The sequence below is a fragment of the Nerophis ophidion genome, linkage group LG18 (assembly GCF_033978795.1).
Source record: "Nerophis ophidion isolate RoL-2023_Sa linkage group LG18, RoL_Noph_v1.0, whole genome shotgun sequence".
Classification (NCBI taxonomy): domain Eukaryota; kingdom Metazoa; phylum Chordata; class Actinopteri; order Syngnathiformes; family Syngnathidae; genus Nerophis; species Nerophis ophidion.
In genome coordinates, this window is record NC_084628.1 from 34,391,676 (window position 1) to 34,409,198 (window position 17,523).

At 42.7% G+C, this 17,523-nt stretch overlaps 1 protein-coding gene across 4 annotated transcripts in view; it reads right to left on the bottom strand.

The window, feature by feature from the left end:
* Nucleotides 1-16,349, bottom strand: part of zgc:112083 (uncharacterized protein LOC550461 homolog) — a 40,658-nt gene extending 24,309 nt beyond the window's left edge. The window contains exons 1-5 of one of the 4 annotated variants that reach the window (XM_061878034.1): nt 16,249-16,349; nt 15,762-15,923; nt 3,426-3,652; nt 3,250-3,361; nt 3,031-3,183 (exon numbers count right to left, since the gene is read on the bottom strand). In XM_061878034.1, the coding sequence (XP_061734018.1) occupies nt 3,031-3,183; nt 3,250-3,361; nt 3,426-3,652; nt 15,762-15,909 (640 nt within the window). In that variant the 5' untranslated portion in view covers nt 15,910-15,923; nt 16,249-16,349. Of the gene's footprint in view, nt 1-3,030; nt 3,184-3,249; nt 3,362-3,425; nt 3,653-15,761; nt 15,924-16,062 lie in introns of all 4 variants that reach the window. The other 3 variants (XM_061878031.1, XM_061878033.1, XM_061878032.1) reach the window with 3 other exon arrangements.
* Nucleotides 16,350-17,523: the final 1,174 nt, after the last annotated feature.

Sequence of the window (17,523 nt, forward strand, 5' to 3'; positions counted from 1 at the left end):
CTCCGCCATGCACACTCCGGTGGGCCAGCAGACTCCACCATGCACTCCGGTGGGCCAGCAGCAGGGGCCACCACCATCCTCTCCGGTGGGCCAGCAGCAGGGGTCGCCACCACTATCCTCTCCTTCTCCGATGGGCCAGCAGTAGGGGGCACCACCACCATTTTTTCCGGTGGGCCAGCAGGGGGTGCCACCACCATCCTGTCCGGTGGGCCAGCAGGGGTCGCCAACACCATCCTGTCCGGTGGATCCAGCAGGGGTCGCCACCCCTATCCTGTCCGGTGGGCCAGCAGAGGGTGTCATTATACTCTTGTCGGCCACAGATGTGGTCATTTCATGGGGGACCGCCTCGCCAATTGCAGCGGCGTTCTACTCGCCGTCGCCACCTGACTCTTCCCCGCTCATTGCGGGGACATTTGGCCTGGCGGCCCACCTCCTTGTCCTCCTTCCTTCCTCCCGTGACTTTGTACTGTTTTTTTGGGGGGGGGGGGGGGGGGTACTAAAACGTCTGGTATCTGTTGTGGGAAGGGGGGCTACTGTCAGGCTTGCCCCTGACAGTTTGTTTGTGTTGTAGTTTTTTCCTGTGTGTGTAGTATTTCGTGTCAGCGCTCTTATTTTGTTGGTTTCCTGTCTTTCTCCCTGAGCACTGTTTCCCCTCAGCTGCGGCTGATTGTCACCTGGCCACCCCTGGTGTCAATCAGCCCACTCCGATTTAGACCTGTCTTCCCATCCAGTCAGGGCTGAATTATTGTATTGTATTGTATTGTCGCTCCTGTCCTGTCGTGTCGGGTCGTTGCAGCGTAGCGGTAAGCTATATTTGGTAGCTGTTTATAGCTTACTGTCTTTTGTTCCCTGCTTCCAGTTTTGTTTGTTCATAGCCTAGTTCGTTATCTTCTAGCTCCCATGCTAGCTCTTTTAGTTTGTTATCCGCCTCGTGCGTCCTTTTTGTTTGTACCCTTTTGTTTGATTTTGCTGTAGTGTGTAAATTAAAACCATGTTTTTTCATTCAATGCCTGCCTCCTTCCCTGCATCTTGGGGTTCGTCACCAACAATCTCTGACAGTTTCTTCAATATAGTCACACTTTGCTCTGATTAGTGCAGTGCACTCTCTTGGCATTTTCTCGATGGGCTTCAAGAGGTAGTCACCTGAAATGGTTTTCACTTCACAGGTGTGCCTTATAAGGCTTTATTAGTGCAGTGTTTTTCAACCAGTGTGTCGTGAGATACAGTTTGGTGTGCCATTGGAGATTATGTAATTTCACCTAATTGGGTTAAAAATATTTTTTGCAAACCAGTAATTATAATCCGCAAATGTGCCGTTGTTGAGTGTCTGTGCTGTCTAGAGCTCGGCAGAGTAACTGTGTAATACTCTTCCACATCAGTAGCAGCAGGTAGCTAATTGCTTAGTAGATGTCTGGAACATGGTTTGTCATGATCACAACACGCGGGAGGCAGCGAGTATGTCAAAAGCTTTCCATCACTTAAACCAAAAATAAACAAAAGGCGAGTGCTGAAAGTGCCGCTAAGAAAAGGCACAGAAACTTAGGGATGGCTATTCAAAACAAAACTAAAACTAAACTGGCTGCAAAGTATACAAAAACAGAATGCTGGACGACAGCAAAAACTTACAGTTTGTGGAGCAGACGACAGCCACAAAGTACATCCTTACGTGACATGACAATCAAAAAAGAAGGATAGCGTCCGCACAACTTAAATAGCCATGATTGCAAAAACAAAGCAGGTGCGGGGAATAGCGTTCAAGGAAGACATGAAACTGCGACAGGAAAATAACAACAAAAGAGGAAAAGCCACCAAAATGGAAGCACAAGACAAGAATTAAAACACTACAAACAGGAAAACACCAAAAACCTGAAAATAAGCCCAACGGCTGTTCAACGCAATGGAAGGATTGGGTCGAGCTGTGGGAACACAGACTGGAACGATTTCTGAGTTGAATCGCAAAATAGATCTCATCTTGGAAAAGTTTGCAGAAAAGGAATAATTAATTGGAATCGAAGAAAATCCAGCATGGACAACAGAGGAGATAAGTCACTATTTTGTCTTTTCAAAGAAAAACAAGTTTTATCGACGATTTGGACTACCTGAATGGCCTTGATACGGGAACAGGCTGTTCAGAAGAAAATCTCCCAAAGACTCCTCAAAGATAGACGCTTTTGACCTTCCTTTTTGTCAACAACATCTTTAGCCAAACTTTATAGGCCTCAGTTATACAAAAACATTCATCATTTCTCCCAAGTTAATTGGGCACATACGCACGCATAATCCCCACCCTTGACATCAACGCCTTCACCACCGCTTAATTCCTCTGGGGCTGTGGATGGCTGAGCAACGCTGTAGAGCGACAGCGGGCCTCCTCAAACCCACTCCTACCTCTGTTGCAAGTTGGTGTGATATATGTATGTTTAATGTGTGCCATGCTATGTGAGGTTTTTTCCTTGGACTCAGTCTAGACCCCTCCTGAGGGTCTAGCCTTAGACTGATATTTTTTTACCCCCCCTCTCCTAATGTCACCCTTTTCTCATCTTTTTAAGGAGCGCTGTAAGTGGCTGTAACATTTGTCTGCTCTTAGCGGGACTGTGGCGAAAATGTAATTTCAGTTCTGATGTGTCTTGTACATGTTGGAATGGACAAATAAAGGATTTCTTCTTCTTTCCTCTTTTCTCAGTCAAGGTGTGTGATGTGTAAGGTAGTGACAGTACACCTACTTTGAGACAAGAGCTAATAGAGATGCATGCTTGGTCATGGTTTGAATTCATATCCAACAATTGAGAGAACGACTTTTTAATGTCAATATCCGCTACTGAGTTTCGTTTTTCAATGATTTCTGGTGGTTGTGTGCGTCAGGATTTTTTCAATGAAAAACATGTGCCCTGGCTCAGAAAAGGTTGAAAAACTCTGGATTAGTGGAATGTCTTGCTTTATCAATGGGGTTGGGACCATCAACTGTGTTATGAATGAGAAGGTGTGTACAAACGTTTGGCCTGTGCTCTACATTTGTAAGTGTTCTCTCACCCATTGGCTCGGCCTGTCTGTGGAGGTGATCGAAGAGCTTGGTGTTGCTGGAGAACATGCTACCACAGGTGGGACAGGCCACCAGTCGCTTTTGAGTGTGGCTGCGCATATGTTCCCTGAGACGATAGCGAATCTTGAAGAAGGCGTCGCAGCCTAACGAGCCAAAGAAAAAGTAAAATAACAGACAATAGTATCATGTTTTGATGCACTTAGTCCTACCTGACCAGTGGCAGAAGAGAGCCTGCTGTTGAAATGAGAGAGGCTGCTGTTCGGCACTTTCAACATGATTGTCCACATGGCGGTAGAACCACTCGGGGTTGTTAAATGTACTCTGGGTACAAGGAGAACCGGAATTAAGACGGTTTAAGATGATGCTCCAATTCGATGGCACCTACGTCGCACTTCTCCCACTGGCAAACATGTTCGCCTGATCCGTCCGGTAAAAGATTGTTGCTGTGCACCGCTTCGTTGCAGCCGGGGAGGTCGGGGCGGGACTTGAGCAACTGCGAACCGACGAACTTGAGCTTGCCGTGATAGTTGTGGAAGTAAGCGTGGACCTCCAGCTCTGCGGGGCTGCCCATGGAGAGGAACTCACAGCCCTTCCACAGGCAGGCATATTCATCTAAACAGGAGACAATAAGCTCGCTCAGTGAGGATGTCAGTGGAAATTTGCAACTTCCTGACCTGTTTTTAATTCAACATGTTTAGCTCACACAAGTCCATGACCTTGGATCAACTTTGTATTTGATGACAAGCCAAAACAACAACAAGCTGCAGTCCTATATGCTTTGCTCTGCCAACACATACACACACACACACACACACAGAACTCCCTTGAGTGCCCTCACAAACAATCAGAAATAACAAAAATCCTTAACTTTAACAATCATATTGCTACAAGAGTAAACATTTCAAAAAAGTAAAATCATTTTACATTAATATTGGAAAAGAAGGTGCAGACAAAGAAAAAGGGGAAGAAGGGTTGTGTGGGATTGCCCGTGTATGCGTTTGTGTTTTCTTGGAAGAGGCACCGCTGACAGACAGGTAGTCTTGTCCTCCGCTGTGAAATAAGTCTGCATTGGCGTATTTTTCCAGAAAAGTTATGTCCCAATTTAAACTTGCTAAGGATAGAGGGAAATATAAATGCAGCAAAATACATAGACATCCTGGATGAAAAACAACACTTCCCATCCAATCTGATGGAGTTTCAGAGGTGATTCAAAGAGCAATGGGCGAAACTGCCCAAAGATAGGTGTTCCAAGCTTGTGCGTTGACATTGTTTTTTTTTGCCAATATGGGGTGCTGACTGTACACTAATGATACATTATAGTATAATAATAATAATAATTGTTGTCTATATATATTGTTGTGCAATGTATTCTTCTATTATGGTGTTTTATTCTGGCTTGTCCCAAAACTTATCCGATTGAGATTTTATATTTGTGGTCCTTTTAATGGGGAACTTTGAGTACATGTACTCTTTTATAATCTCGCCAATGTTTGTTATGTTTGTTATGTGGTCGATCTTTGTGTTGCATATCTAAAAATGTTACTTTCTCTGTATGTTTAAATCATACCTGCCAACACTCCCAATTTTCCCGGGAGAATCCTGAATTTCAGTGCAACCATTCTCCCGAATTTGTCCCGATTCTCACCCAGACAACAATATTGGGTGCGTACCTTAAAGGCACTGCCTTTGGCGTCCTTTCTCACCTAAAACCTTCACCCCTAAACATGCGGACCTGAGTGAAGACAGCCTGTCGTCACATCCGCTTTTCCTCCATACAAACAGCATGCCGGCGCAGTCAAGTAACATCTACGGCTTTTAACACACACACAAAGGTGAATGCAAGGCATACTTGCTCAACAACCATACATGTCACACTGAGAGTGGCCGTATAAACAATTTTAAAATTGTTACAAATATGCGCCACACTGTGAACCCACACCAAACAAGAATGACAAACACATCTCGGGAGAACATCCGCACCGTAACACAACATAAACACAACAGAACAAATACCCAGAACCCATTGCAGCACTAACTCTTCCGGGAGTTTATGGTTTAAATGGATGTCCTGATTTTGCTGGCTGCAAAACAAGTTAACATTCGGATACTAATAAAGTAACCTAATCTAATAAAATTACCTTTTTTGATTGCAGTAAATGGCTGCAATTAATTAAAGTGTAAAATTAAAAGGGTCTGAATAATTTTTGTACCCACTGTATGCATATTGAATACAATTTGAAAACTCCAGTCAATAATAAAACATGACACAACCTTCCTATTGTTGGAAAAAGCTCGCCAAACAATCAATTATGACAGGGGTTGTTCAAAGTGTGGCCGGCAGCTTACTTCTTATTGGCCCGTGACACATTACACAGACAAAATAAACATGTCCCAGATTAGAACATTACACACAAAAAAACAGAACTGGGCCAAAATGGCCGACGACCTCAGCGTCTTACTTTTATATGGACTTGGATGAATTCCATACGTCCTGCTGTCATAATGAACCTGCAGACTTTTCTTGCAATATTTGGCAAGTTTTGAGTTTGCTAAAGCCTTCAAAAAGGTTTTAGTTGGCAAATGATTTGAGTAAAAAAATAACAAGACGACACTAATTACATTCTCTCTGGCTGACAAGCTAGCAGCTAATTGTGTGTGGCCATAGTCACTGTGATGTTGCTACATTCGTCCATTCATTTTCTACTGCTTGTCCTTACGGGGTCGCAGAGGCTGCTGGAGCCTAAGCTGCACACGGGCGGAAGTAATAATAAACACCCCCATTACGGAAAATAAACTGTATTGCCGCTCACACTGCTGTATGAATGTACCTGAATGTTTGGTGATTAGCGCAAATTGGCAGTCACGCTTCCGTGAGTCTACCGCAGGGCAGCTGTGCTCGGGCGGAAGGTGGGGTACACCCTGGACAAGTCGCCACCTCATCACAGGGCCAACACAGATAGACCGACAACATTCACCCTCACATTCACACACTAGGGCCAATTTTAGTGTTGCCAATCAGCCTATCCCCAGGTGCATGTCTTTGGAGGTGGTAGGAAACCGGAATACCCGGAGGGAACCAACGCAATCACAGGGAGAACATGCCAACTCCACACAGAAAGATCCCGAGCACAGGATTGAACCCAGGACCTTCGTATTCTGAGGCAGACGCACTAACCCCTCTCCCACCGTGCTGCCTTACAAATCTAATTCATTTGTGTAAATAGACTAAATACAATACATTCTAATCCAGGGCTGTCACACTTGTTTTCGTCAAGGGCCACATTGCAGTAAGGGCTCCCCTTAGAGGGCCGCTTGTCACAGCGAATAATAAATGAATTTGCCTATGCATTTGAAGATTATGTTTTTTCTTATGCACACTGTAAAAAAATCTGTCTATTTTACAGTAAAAACTGGAAAACTCACCAAAATTTTACTGCAGTAAAAAGTTACAACATTTTACAGTAAATGACATAACTGTCAGCTTAGTGGCCATAATTTTACAGTAAAAAGTACTGTGGTTTTACAACATCTTACTCTAAATGGAAAAACAGCACCACTGTATTTTTTTCTTAATTCAGGCAACAGAGCTGCCAGTTTTTACTGTCAAAAAAATGTGCCAGCCTTTTTCCGCCAACAGTAATACACGGTAAAAATAGCAAGCATAGATTTCACTATGAAAAAAAAAACATTCAGTAGACAGAATTTTACTGTAATAAAGTTAATATGCTGTAAAAATTCCAGCTTCCTCCCACCTACAAACACATGCACCTGGGCATAGGTTGATTGGCAACACTAAATTGGCCCTTATGTGTGAATGTGAGTGTGAATGTTATCTTAATGTTATGCCCTGCCATGAGGTGGCGACTTGTCCAGGATGTAGCCCGCCTATCGCCCGAATGCAGTTGAGATACGCTCCAGAACACCCCGTGACCCTGAAAGGGACAAGCGGTAGAAAAATGGATGGATGGATTCTGTAAAAAACACTATAAGTTTCACTCCTAAAATCTACAGTGAACAATTTGATGGTTAACTTGCTTTGAAATCATAGTTTAACCAGATATCTACAGCAGTGGTCCCCAACCATCGGGCCGTGGTCCGGTACTGGGCCATGGCCGCAGAAATTTTTTTTTTTTTTTTTTTTTATTAAATCAACATGAAAAAAACAATATACACTTACAAACACGTCCCTTTTTCATGACAAAGAAGAAAGAAAAAAAAAGGATACCCAACCCCCCACCACTCCCACTACCCGGGCCGCGGGACAAATTATTAACCGTTGACCGGACGGCGGATACAAAAAGGTTGGGGACCACTGATCTACAGTATTTGTTTTAACTCTAACCCCCAAAATTGTTTGGAAAGCATGACGATACACTATTTGTTGCAATTTTGGTTATTTTAAAGTTTAAAAAAAATTGTAGTTTCATGCAGTATGTACATTTTTTTCTGTCCAAACGGAAAGAACAAATACATCTAGTAAGCAAAGATATGGTACCTCATTGACGCATAATTTTCCAAGGCCATCAAGCACCATATAACGTGATGCGGTGGGCCAGACCTGGCCCTTGAGCTTGACACCAGTGTTCTATTCCTATCGTGCAAATATACTGTAAAGACAGCAAACTAAACTAAAATCAAAAGCCCAGTTTAACACATTTTGGACAGGTGTTTTCCTACAGCATGATTGACCTATGTTGTATTGGTTTTTAGTTTATTTAATGTACAAAAAAGCACTACGGTCGCCCCCGCATCCTTGTTAGAATAATTATGTGTAAGTTATCACACAACTCTTGTGCTTAAAGTCCGTGCAAGGAAAAAACTTGTTATCAGCTACAGCATATGTGGGGTTGCCTCGTCGCAGATATTTTGTTTGTCTTATCCCCCAAACAGCCAAGGACTTCAAAGACATCAACGAGAATAAGACGACAGCACACAGACGAAGCAGAGACCAGGCAATCACAAGGCCCCCAGCACATTCCGTCACATATTGTGCGTACTGAATGGAGCTGCTTTGCATGCAATGTGTGGCCACTCCGTTTAGAGGCCGCCTCAGTGATGCAACCAGGGACCTCCCAAATAAATAGAGGAGCATGGTGGACTGTTAGCTCAGAGCGTGGTGGGAGATTGTAACTATGCATGCAATCCCAAACCTCACTCCTCATTGAGCCAAATTGAACTCTTGTCTCTGAATGATTCATTGCTTCTCGTCTGTTTAATAGATGTCATCAGTGTTTGAACTTGACAGACCTGGCCCCGGGCCTTGAGCTTGACACCTGTAGTCTAATCTTATCGTAGAAATATAATGTAAAGACAGCAAACAAAACCAAAATCAAAAGCCCAGTTTTTACACATTTTGGACACGTTTTCCTCCACCATGATTGACCTACTGTATGTTGTATTGGTTTTAGTATATTTAATGTAGAAAAAAGCATTATGGTCGCCCCCACATCCTTCAATTTGTCTGTATGCGCCCACCAATAGAAAAGGTTTGTACACTCGTAATTCAAAGCGTGAGCAGCCTTTTGTTTGCTTTAGGGTTTTGGTGGATATAGGCCCCAACGTGTTAACACACTGTGTCAAGACGAAGGATGTAACTGTGCAGTCACGCACATGCTGTTGGACTTGAAAATTAAACCAACGAAGACAAGATAAACACTTGTACAAACCCCAAAACCAGTGAAGTTGGCACGTTGTGTAAATCGTAAATAAAAACAGAATACAATGATTTGCTTCCCTTTCAACCTATATTCAATTGAATAGACTGCAAAGACAAGGTACTTAACGTTAGAACTGGAAAACTTTGTCACTTTTTTGCAAATATTAGCTCATTTGGAATTTGATGCCTGCAACATGTTTCAAAAAAGCTGAGAAAGTTGAGGATTGCTCATCAAACACTTATTTGGAACATCCCACTGGTGAACAGGCTCTTGGCAGCTTCCATGAAATGCTCAGTCATTTACAAACAAGGATGGGGCGAGGGTCACCACTTTGTGACCCAATGCATGAGCGAATTGTCGAACAGGTTAACAACAACATTTCTCAATGAGCTATTGCAAGGAATTTAGGGATTTCCGCATCTACAGTACGTAATATTCTCAAAACGTTGAGAGAATCAGGAGAAATCACTGCACGTAAGCAGCTAAGTCTGTGACCTTTGATGCAATACTGCATCAAAAAGCGGCATTAGTGTGTAAAGGATATCAAAACCTGTGCTCAGGAACATTTCAGAAAACCACTGTCAGCAACTACAGTTTGTCGCTACATCTGTAAGTGCAAGTTAAAACTCTACTATGCAAAGCGAAAGCCATTTATCAACAACACCCTGAAACGCTTGGTCCAAGCTCATCGAAAAAGGACTGATGCAAAATGGAAAAGTGTTCTGTGGTCTGAAGAGTCCACATTTCAAAATGTTTTTGGAAACTGTGGACGTTGTGTCCTTGAGACCAAAGAGGAAAAGAACAATACAGATTGTTACGGGCACAAAGTTGGGGGTGTATTAGTGCCCTAAGCATGGGTAACTTACACATCTGTGAAGGCACCATTAATGCTGAAAGGTACATACAGGTTTTGGAGCAACATATGATGCCATCCAAGCTACAACTTTTTCATGGACGCCCCTGCTTATTTCAGCAAGACAATGCCAAGCCACGTGTTACAATAGCGTGGTTTTTTAGTAAAGGAGTGTGGGTACTAGACTGGTCTGCCTATAGACCAGACCTGTCTCCCATTGAAAGTGTGTGGCACATTATGAAGCCTAAAATACCACTACAGAGACCCCGGACTGTTGAACAACTTAAGCTGTACATCAAGCAAGAATGGGAAAGAATTCCAAATGAAAAGCTTCAAAAATTGGTCTTTTCAGTTCCCAAACGTTTACTGAGTGTTGCTACAAGAAAAGGCCATGTAACACAGTGGTAAAAATCCCCCTATGCCAACTTTTTGCAACGTGTTGCTGCCATTAAACTGTAAGCTAATGATTATTTGCAAAAAAATATTATTAGTTTCTCAGTTCGAACATTAAATATATTGTCTTTGCAGTCTATTCAATTGAATGTAAATTGAAAAGGATTTGCAAATCATTGCATTGTGTTTTTATTAAAGGTTTATACAAAGTGCCAACTTCACTGGTTTTGGGTTCTGTATAAGGTGAGCTATAAAGGTAAACATTAAACTAGACTGACCATACATCCTCTTTTCCCCGGACATGTGCTCTTTTACGGGACTGTCCGGGGTGTCCGGGCGGGATTTCCTAAATGCCTCAAATGTCCAGCGTTTTGTGTCAAGGTAGTGTGTATTTACAATGTACGTACATGGTTAAGATGGGTTAAAAACAAAACACATTGTGAAGGTGTGCGAAAGCAGCAACAGTCGTGAGGGAGGTGCAGAGACAGAGAGAGCAAGATAGTAGATTGATTGTCAATCAAGGCATACTTAGTCAACAGCCATACAGGTCCCACTGAGGGTGGCTGTATAAAGAACTTTAACACTGTTACAACTATAAGCCACACTGTGAACCCACACCAAACAAGAATGACAAACACATATCGGGAGAACTTCCGCACCGTGACACAACATAAACACAACAGAACAAACACCCAGAACCCCTTGCAACACCGACTCTTCCGGGATGCTACAATAAACAACCCCAGTGCCACCCACACTGGTTTAAATGTAACTTAGATATTGGGTTTCACTATGTAAAGCGCTTTGAGTCACTAGAGAAAAAGCGCTATATAAATATAATTCACTTCACTTCACAACACTGCTGTCAACAAAGGAGAAAAAATGCTTTATTTAAATTATTATATTATTTATAAAGCAAGTTCGAGTATCATTGGCAAATGTTCACCTAGTCCCGGCCTTGGCACGCAAAGGACAGCTCCAGACTTGAGAAACTGATCAGGCGGGCCGGTTCTACAATAGGAATGAAACTGGACTCACTGGTGACGGTGGCAGAGAAGAGGACTGTGGACAAACTAGTGAGCATCCTGGATGATGCCAGTCACCCTCTGCATAGCGTTATCAGTAGCCAGAGAAGCCTGTTCAGTGCTAGACTGCTTCATCCCAAGTGCAGGACTAACAGACTCAAGAACTCTTTTGTCCCACACGCCATTAGACTGTACAACTCCTCTCTGGGACGGGGGACGGGGGGTACTAGGATGACAGGGGATGCAAAACATTAACAGTGCAATACGTTTTCATAACATGGTCACTACTGCCTACTTTGTCTTGTTATATTCTTATTTTACTGTTATATTGTTATTCCCATGGTTTTTATTCTTTTTGTAATATTTCTCTATTGTGTTTCCTTTTAAACCCCCATTATTTACTTTTTACTTTTTTCTTTAAATTGATCTCAACTCTCAACTATTGCTAACGATGGATTCTGATGCGTCATCTATGTTGCTGCTCCTCGATCTTAGCGCTGCTTTCGATACCGTCGATCATAATATTTTATTAGAACGTATCAAAACACGAATTGGTATGTCAGACTTAGCCCTGTCTTGGTTTAACTCTTATCTTACTGATAGGATGCAGTGTGTCTCCCATAACAATGTGACCTCGGACTACGTTAAGGTAACGTGTGGAGTTCCCCAGGGTTCGGTCCTTGGCCCTGCACTCTTCAGCATCTACATGCTGCCGCTAGGTGACATCATACGCAAATACGGTATTAGCTTTCACTGTTATGCTGATGACACCCAACTCTACATGCCCCTAAAGCTGACCAACACGCCGGATTGTAGTCAGCTGGAGGCGTGTCTTAATGAAATTAAACAATGGATGTCCGCTAACTTTTTGCAACTCAACGCCAAAAAAACGGAAATGCTGATTATCGGTCCTGCTAGACACCGAACTCTATTTAATAATACAACTCTAACATTTGACAACCAAACAATTAAACAAGGCGACACGGTAAAGAATCTGGGTGTTATCTTCGACCCAACTCTCTCCTTTGAGGCACACATTAAAAGCGTTACTAAAACGGCCTTCTTTCATCTCCGTAATATCGCTAAAATTCGCTCCATTCTGTCCACTAAAGACGCTGAGATCATTATCCATGCGTTTGTTACGTCTCGCCTCGACTACTGTAACGTATTATTTTCGGGTCTCCCCATGTCTAGCATTAAAAGATTACAGTTGGTACAAAATGCGGCTGCTAGACTTTTGACAAGAACAAGAAAGTTTGATCACATTACACCTGTACTGGCTCACCTGCACTGGCTTCCTGTGCACTTAAGATGTGACTTTAAGGTTTTACTACTTACGTATAAAATACTACACGGTCTAGCTCCATCTTATCTTGCCGATTGTATTGTACCATATGTCCCGGCAAGAAATCTGCGTTCAAAGGACTCCGGCTTATTAGTGATTCCCAAAGCCCAAAAAAAGTCTGCGGGCTATAGAGCATTTTCCGTTCGGGCTCCAGTACTCTGGAATGCCCTCCCGGTAACAGTTCGCGATGCCACCTCAGTAGAAGCATTTAAGTCTCACCTTAAAACTCATTTGTATACTCTAGCCTTTAAATAGACTCCCTTTTTAGACCAGTTGATCTGCCGTTTCTTTTCTTTTTCTTCTATGTCCCACTCTCCCGTGTGGAGGGGGTCCGGTCCGATCCGGTGGCCATGTACTGCTCGCCTGTGTATCAGCTGGGGACATCTCTGCGCTGCTGGTCCGCCTACGCTTGGGATGGTTTCCTGCTGGCCCCGCTGTGAACGGGACTCTCGCTGCTGTGTCTTGGATCCTCTTTGGACTGGACTCTCGCGACTGTGTTGTATCCATTGTGGATTGAACTTTCACAGTATCATGTTAGATCCGCTCGACATCCATTGCTTTCCTCCTCTCTAAGGTTCTCATAGTCATCATTGTCACCGACGTCCCACTGGGTCATTATTGTCACCAATGTCCCACTGGGTGTGAGTTTTCCTACCGAGGATATCGTGGTGGTTTGTGCAGCCCTTTGAGACACTAGTGATTTAGGGCTATATAAGTAAACATTGATTGATTGATTGAACTCTGTACACTGCTGCTGGAATTTTAATTTTCCTGAAGGAACTCTCCTGAAGGAATCAATAAAGTACTATCTATCTATCTATCTATCTATCTATGTGTCCTCTTTTTGTGATTTCAGAATATGGTCAGCCTAATTAAACTACTTAAGGGCCTACTGAATTTAGATTTTCTTATTTAAAGGGGGATAGCAGGTCAATTCTATGTGTCATACTTGATCATTTCGAGATATTGCCATATTTTTACTGAAAGGATTTAGTAGAGAACATCGACAATAAAGTGAGCAACTTTTGGTTGCTAATAAAAAAGCCTTGCCTGTACCAGAAAACGACAATTTTCCCATTAATTTGAGCGAAGATGAAAGATTCGTAGCTGAGGATAATGATAGCGAAGGACTAGAAAAAAATAAATAAATAAATAAAGTTAAAAATATAAATAAAAAAGGCGATTGCATTGTCAGCGATTCAGATGTTTTTAGACACATTTACTAGGATATTTCTGGAAGATCCCTTATCTGCTTATTGTTTTAATAGTGTTTTAGTGAGATTTTAAAGATTGTAAAGACATACCTCGAGGTCGGATGGCTGCGGTGAACATGCAGGGGCGGTATAGCTCGGTTGGTAGAGTGGCCGTGCCAGCAATTTGAGGGTTGCAGGTTTGATTCCCGCTTCCGCCATCCTATTCACTGCCGTTGTGTCCTTGGGCAAGACACTTTACCCACGTGCTCCCAGTGCCACCCACACTGGTTTAAATGTAACTTAGATATTGGGTTTCACTATGTAAAGCGCTTTGAGTCACTAGAGAAAAGCGCTATACAAATCAAATTCACTTCACTTCACTTCAGAGAGAAGCCGAGGAGCCAAGCTCACATCTGCCTTTTATGAAATGACAGCTGCTGCAGGACGACGATTAATCCATTGATGTCTCCGGTAAGATATATATCACAATTTCCCCATCCAAAAACATTCTGGTTGACATAGAGAAAACATGTTCGCTTGACCGCTCCACTTCACAACAAACAAAGAAACACCGGCTGTGTCTCGGTGATAAAGACAGCTGCAATCCACCGCTTTCCACCAACAGCATTGTTCTTTATAGTCTCCATTATTAAATGAACAAATTGCAAAAGATTCAGCAACACAGATGTCCAAAATACTGTGTAATTACGCTATGAACAGAAACGACTTTTAGCCGTGTTTGGTGCAGCGCTAATATTTCCTTAGTCCGTGACGTCACGCGTACACGTCATCATTCCGCGACGTTTTCAACAAGAAACTCGCGGGAAATTTAAAAATGCAATTTAGTTAACTGAAAAGGCCGTATTGGCATGTGTTGCAATGTTAATATTTCATCATTGATATATAAACTATCAAGACTGCGTTGTGGGGAGTAGTGAGTTTCAGTAGGCCTTTAAAGTGCGCCTGCACATTGTGGTTGTCTTGATTATGTTGTTTATTAACTCCATCCATCCATTTCCTACCGCTTGTCCCTTTTGGGGTCGCTGGAGCCTATCTCAGCTGCATTCGGGCGGAAGGCGGGGTACACCCTGGAGAAGTCGCCACCTCATCACAGGGCAACATTATATAGGCTGACCATATTCTGAAATCCCAAAAAGAGGACACATATATGCGTGCCAAGGCCGGGACTAGGTGAAAATTTGCCAATGATACTTGAACTTGCTTTATAACTAATATATGTATTTAAATAAAGCATTTTTTCTCCTCTGTTGACAGTATAAGAAAATAAGTCACACTTATATTATGTAACATTCACAGTTTTAAAAAAAAGTACAGAGGTAGCAATATTCAAAATAACACATAAATAATGCCTCAGAACAGGTTAATTATATTTAAACAAAAAACAGGTAACAGCCCATTCTTCAAATGTCTCTTCTCAGTCTAATGGACCATTCTAATGTAAAAAATATAAATAATGCCTAAAAACATTTGAAACAAAAACAGATGTTCTCAGAGAATACACAATAGGTGAAGGGTATTTCCCAAATCAGTTAAAACAACAAAAACAGAGGTAGCATTTCTGAGCCAATTATTTTAGGCTTCTGTAAAAAAATAATAATAATAATAATAATGCAGAGTCAACATTTAAAACAAAACCAACGCTTCCTGTCAACAGCGTCACTTCCCTAACTTTCCCAGACATCCCGCCCCCCGTAGCCAGCCGCTACAATATTTACAGCTAGAATTCACCAACTCCAGTGATATATAGGCTTCACGGTGGCAGAGGTGTTAGTGCGCCAGCCTCGCAATACGAAGGTCCTGCAGTCTTGGGTTCTGTGTGGAGTTTGCATGTTCTCCCCGTGAATGCGGGTACTCCGGCTTCCTCCCACCTCCAAAGACATGCACCTGGGGATAGGTTCATTGGCAACACTAAATCGGCCCTAGTGTGTGAATGTGAGTGTTGTCTGTCTATCTGTGTTGGCCCTGCAATGAGGTGGCGACTTGTCCAGGGTGTACGCCGCCTTCCGCCCGATTGTAGCTGAGATAGGCGCCAGCGCCCCCCGCGACCCGAAAAGGGAATAAGCGGTTGAAAATGGATGGGATGGATGGAGTAATATATATTCGGTAACTTAACTCTGGACGTACATTGAAAATAAACGCACCCCTAATTAAAAAAAACGCCCGGACACCCCCGCAAAAGAGGAAATGTCCGGGGAAAAGAGGACGTATGGTCAGCCTATATTATATTCACTCACCCAGTTCCTCCAGAGCATCCTTGTCTCCCAGATAGTCCCTTAGATGCAGAGACATGTGATCACTGAGCTCCTCCATGCTGTGTCCTCTGTAGTCGCATGAAGACCACTCGCACAACACCTCGAAGTGGTCAAGCTTCTTCGTGGTCATTGCAGTGATGGCGCCTTACACACACAAGAGGGGAGACATTTTAGCCAACTGAACAAGAGGGTTGAAAATTGTAGTCTAAGGTTACGTTATCGCCACTATATTAGCGGTGCGTGTAATAGTTTGCCAGTAAAAAAAATAAAAATGTACACATACTAAGTCATGTCTAATTTGCCATATTTGCTAGGCCTAGAAGTTTCAATTTCGGCTACAGTACAACCTGTTACGACCTTCTGGCATTGCTCTTATAACTTCAAACGTTTGCCCTCTGTCGAAGTTATTTCACATTTTTTTCAATATATTCATGACAGTTGTGTTGGAGACAATTTTCACTGTTTATACTCCGAAAAAACGTCAGGGCGCTTTTCCCTCCTCTTGGTTGTCTGCTTTGTTTACTTCCGGGCTGGGGAACGACACCGGAAGTAGTTCGTCTGATACTGTAAACCCTCAACAGCGACATCTATGGGTGAAATCCAGAACTGACCATTTATGCTAAATTGCAATTGCAAATATATGCAATTCAGGGTACTTCTTATTGACATATGTTTGAATATTGTATGTAATATATATTGGTTTCTTATGCAAATGCATTGTAAGCTGTTTTTTTGTTTTATTTTATATACAGTGGGGCAAAAAAGTATTTAGTCAGCCACCGATTGTGCAAGTTCTCCCACTTAAAGGCCTACTGAAACCCACTACTACCCACCACGCAGTCTGATAGTTTATACATCAATGATGAAATATTAACACTGCAAAACATGCCAATACGGCCTTTTTAGTTTACTAAATTGCAATTTTAAATTTGAAAACGTCATGTAATGATGACGTGTACGCAAGAAAACCCGGGTTTTAAGGAAATATGAGCGCTGCACACACACACAGCTAAAAGTCGTCTGCTTTAACGGCATAATTACCCAGTATTTTGGAGATCTATGTAGCTGAATCTGTTGCAATTTGTTCAAATAATATTGGAGAAGTCACAGTAGAAAGATGGAGTTGGGAAGCTTTAGCCTTTAGCCACACAAACACACGGTGATTCCTTGTTTAAAATTCCTGGAGGTGAAACTTTCCTATGGATCAGAGCGCGGTCAAGCCAACATGGATCCCGACCGAATGTAAACCAGCAGGTTTCGGTGAGAAAATTGTGGTTAAAAAGTCAGTCCTTACCGGAGAAAAGCTGAGCTTGTGCCATCCAGGGGCGGCGAAAAGGGGGGGTAAAGGAGACGGATTCTAGGGGCCCATGGTGGAGGGGGGCCCAGAGAGGCCCCTAATGATGATGAAATTATAAGAAATTATGGGTTGGGGGCCCTGTAAAGATTCTTTCCATGAGGCCCAAAATCCCTAGCGGCGCCCCTGTTGCCCTCCATAGCTGCCGTCGACTCCCCTGAGACACTGCGCGTCAAGACACCCATGGAGACACCCTTCCCAATATCAGGTACTATTTAACTCACTAAAACACTAGCAACACAATAGAAAGATAAGGGATTTCCCAGAATTATCGTAGTAAATGTCTCTAAAATCATCATACCTATTATTTTTTTATCTTTTTTTTTTTTCTAGTCTGTCGCTATCAATATCCTCAAACACGATTCTTTCATCCTCGCTCAAATTAATGAG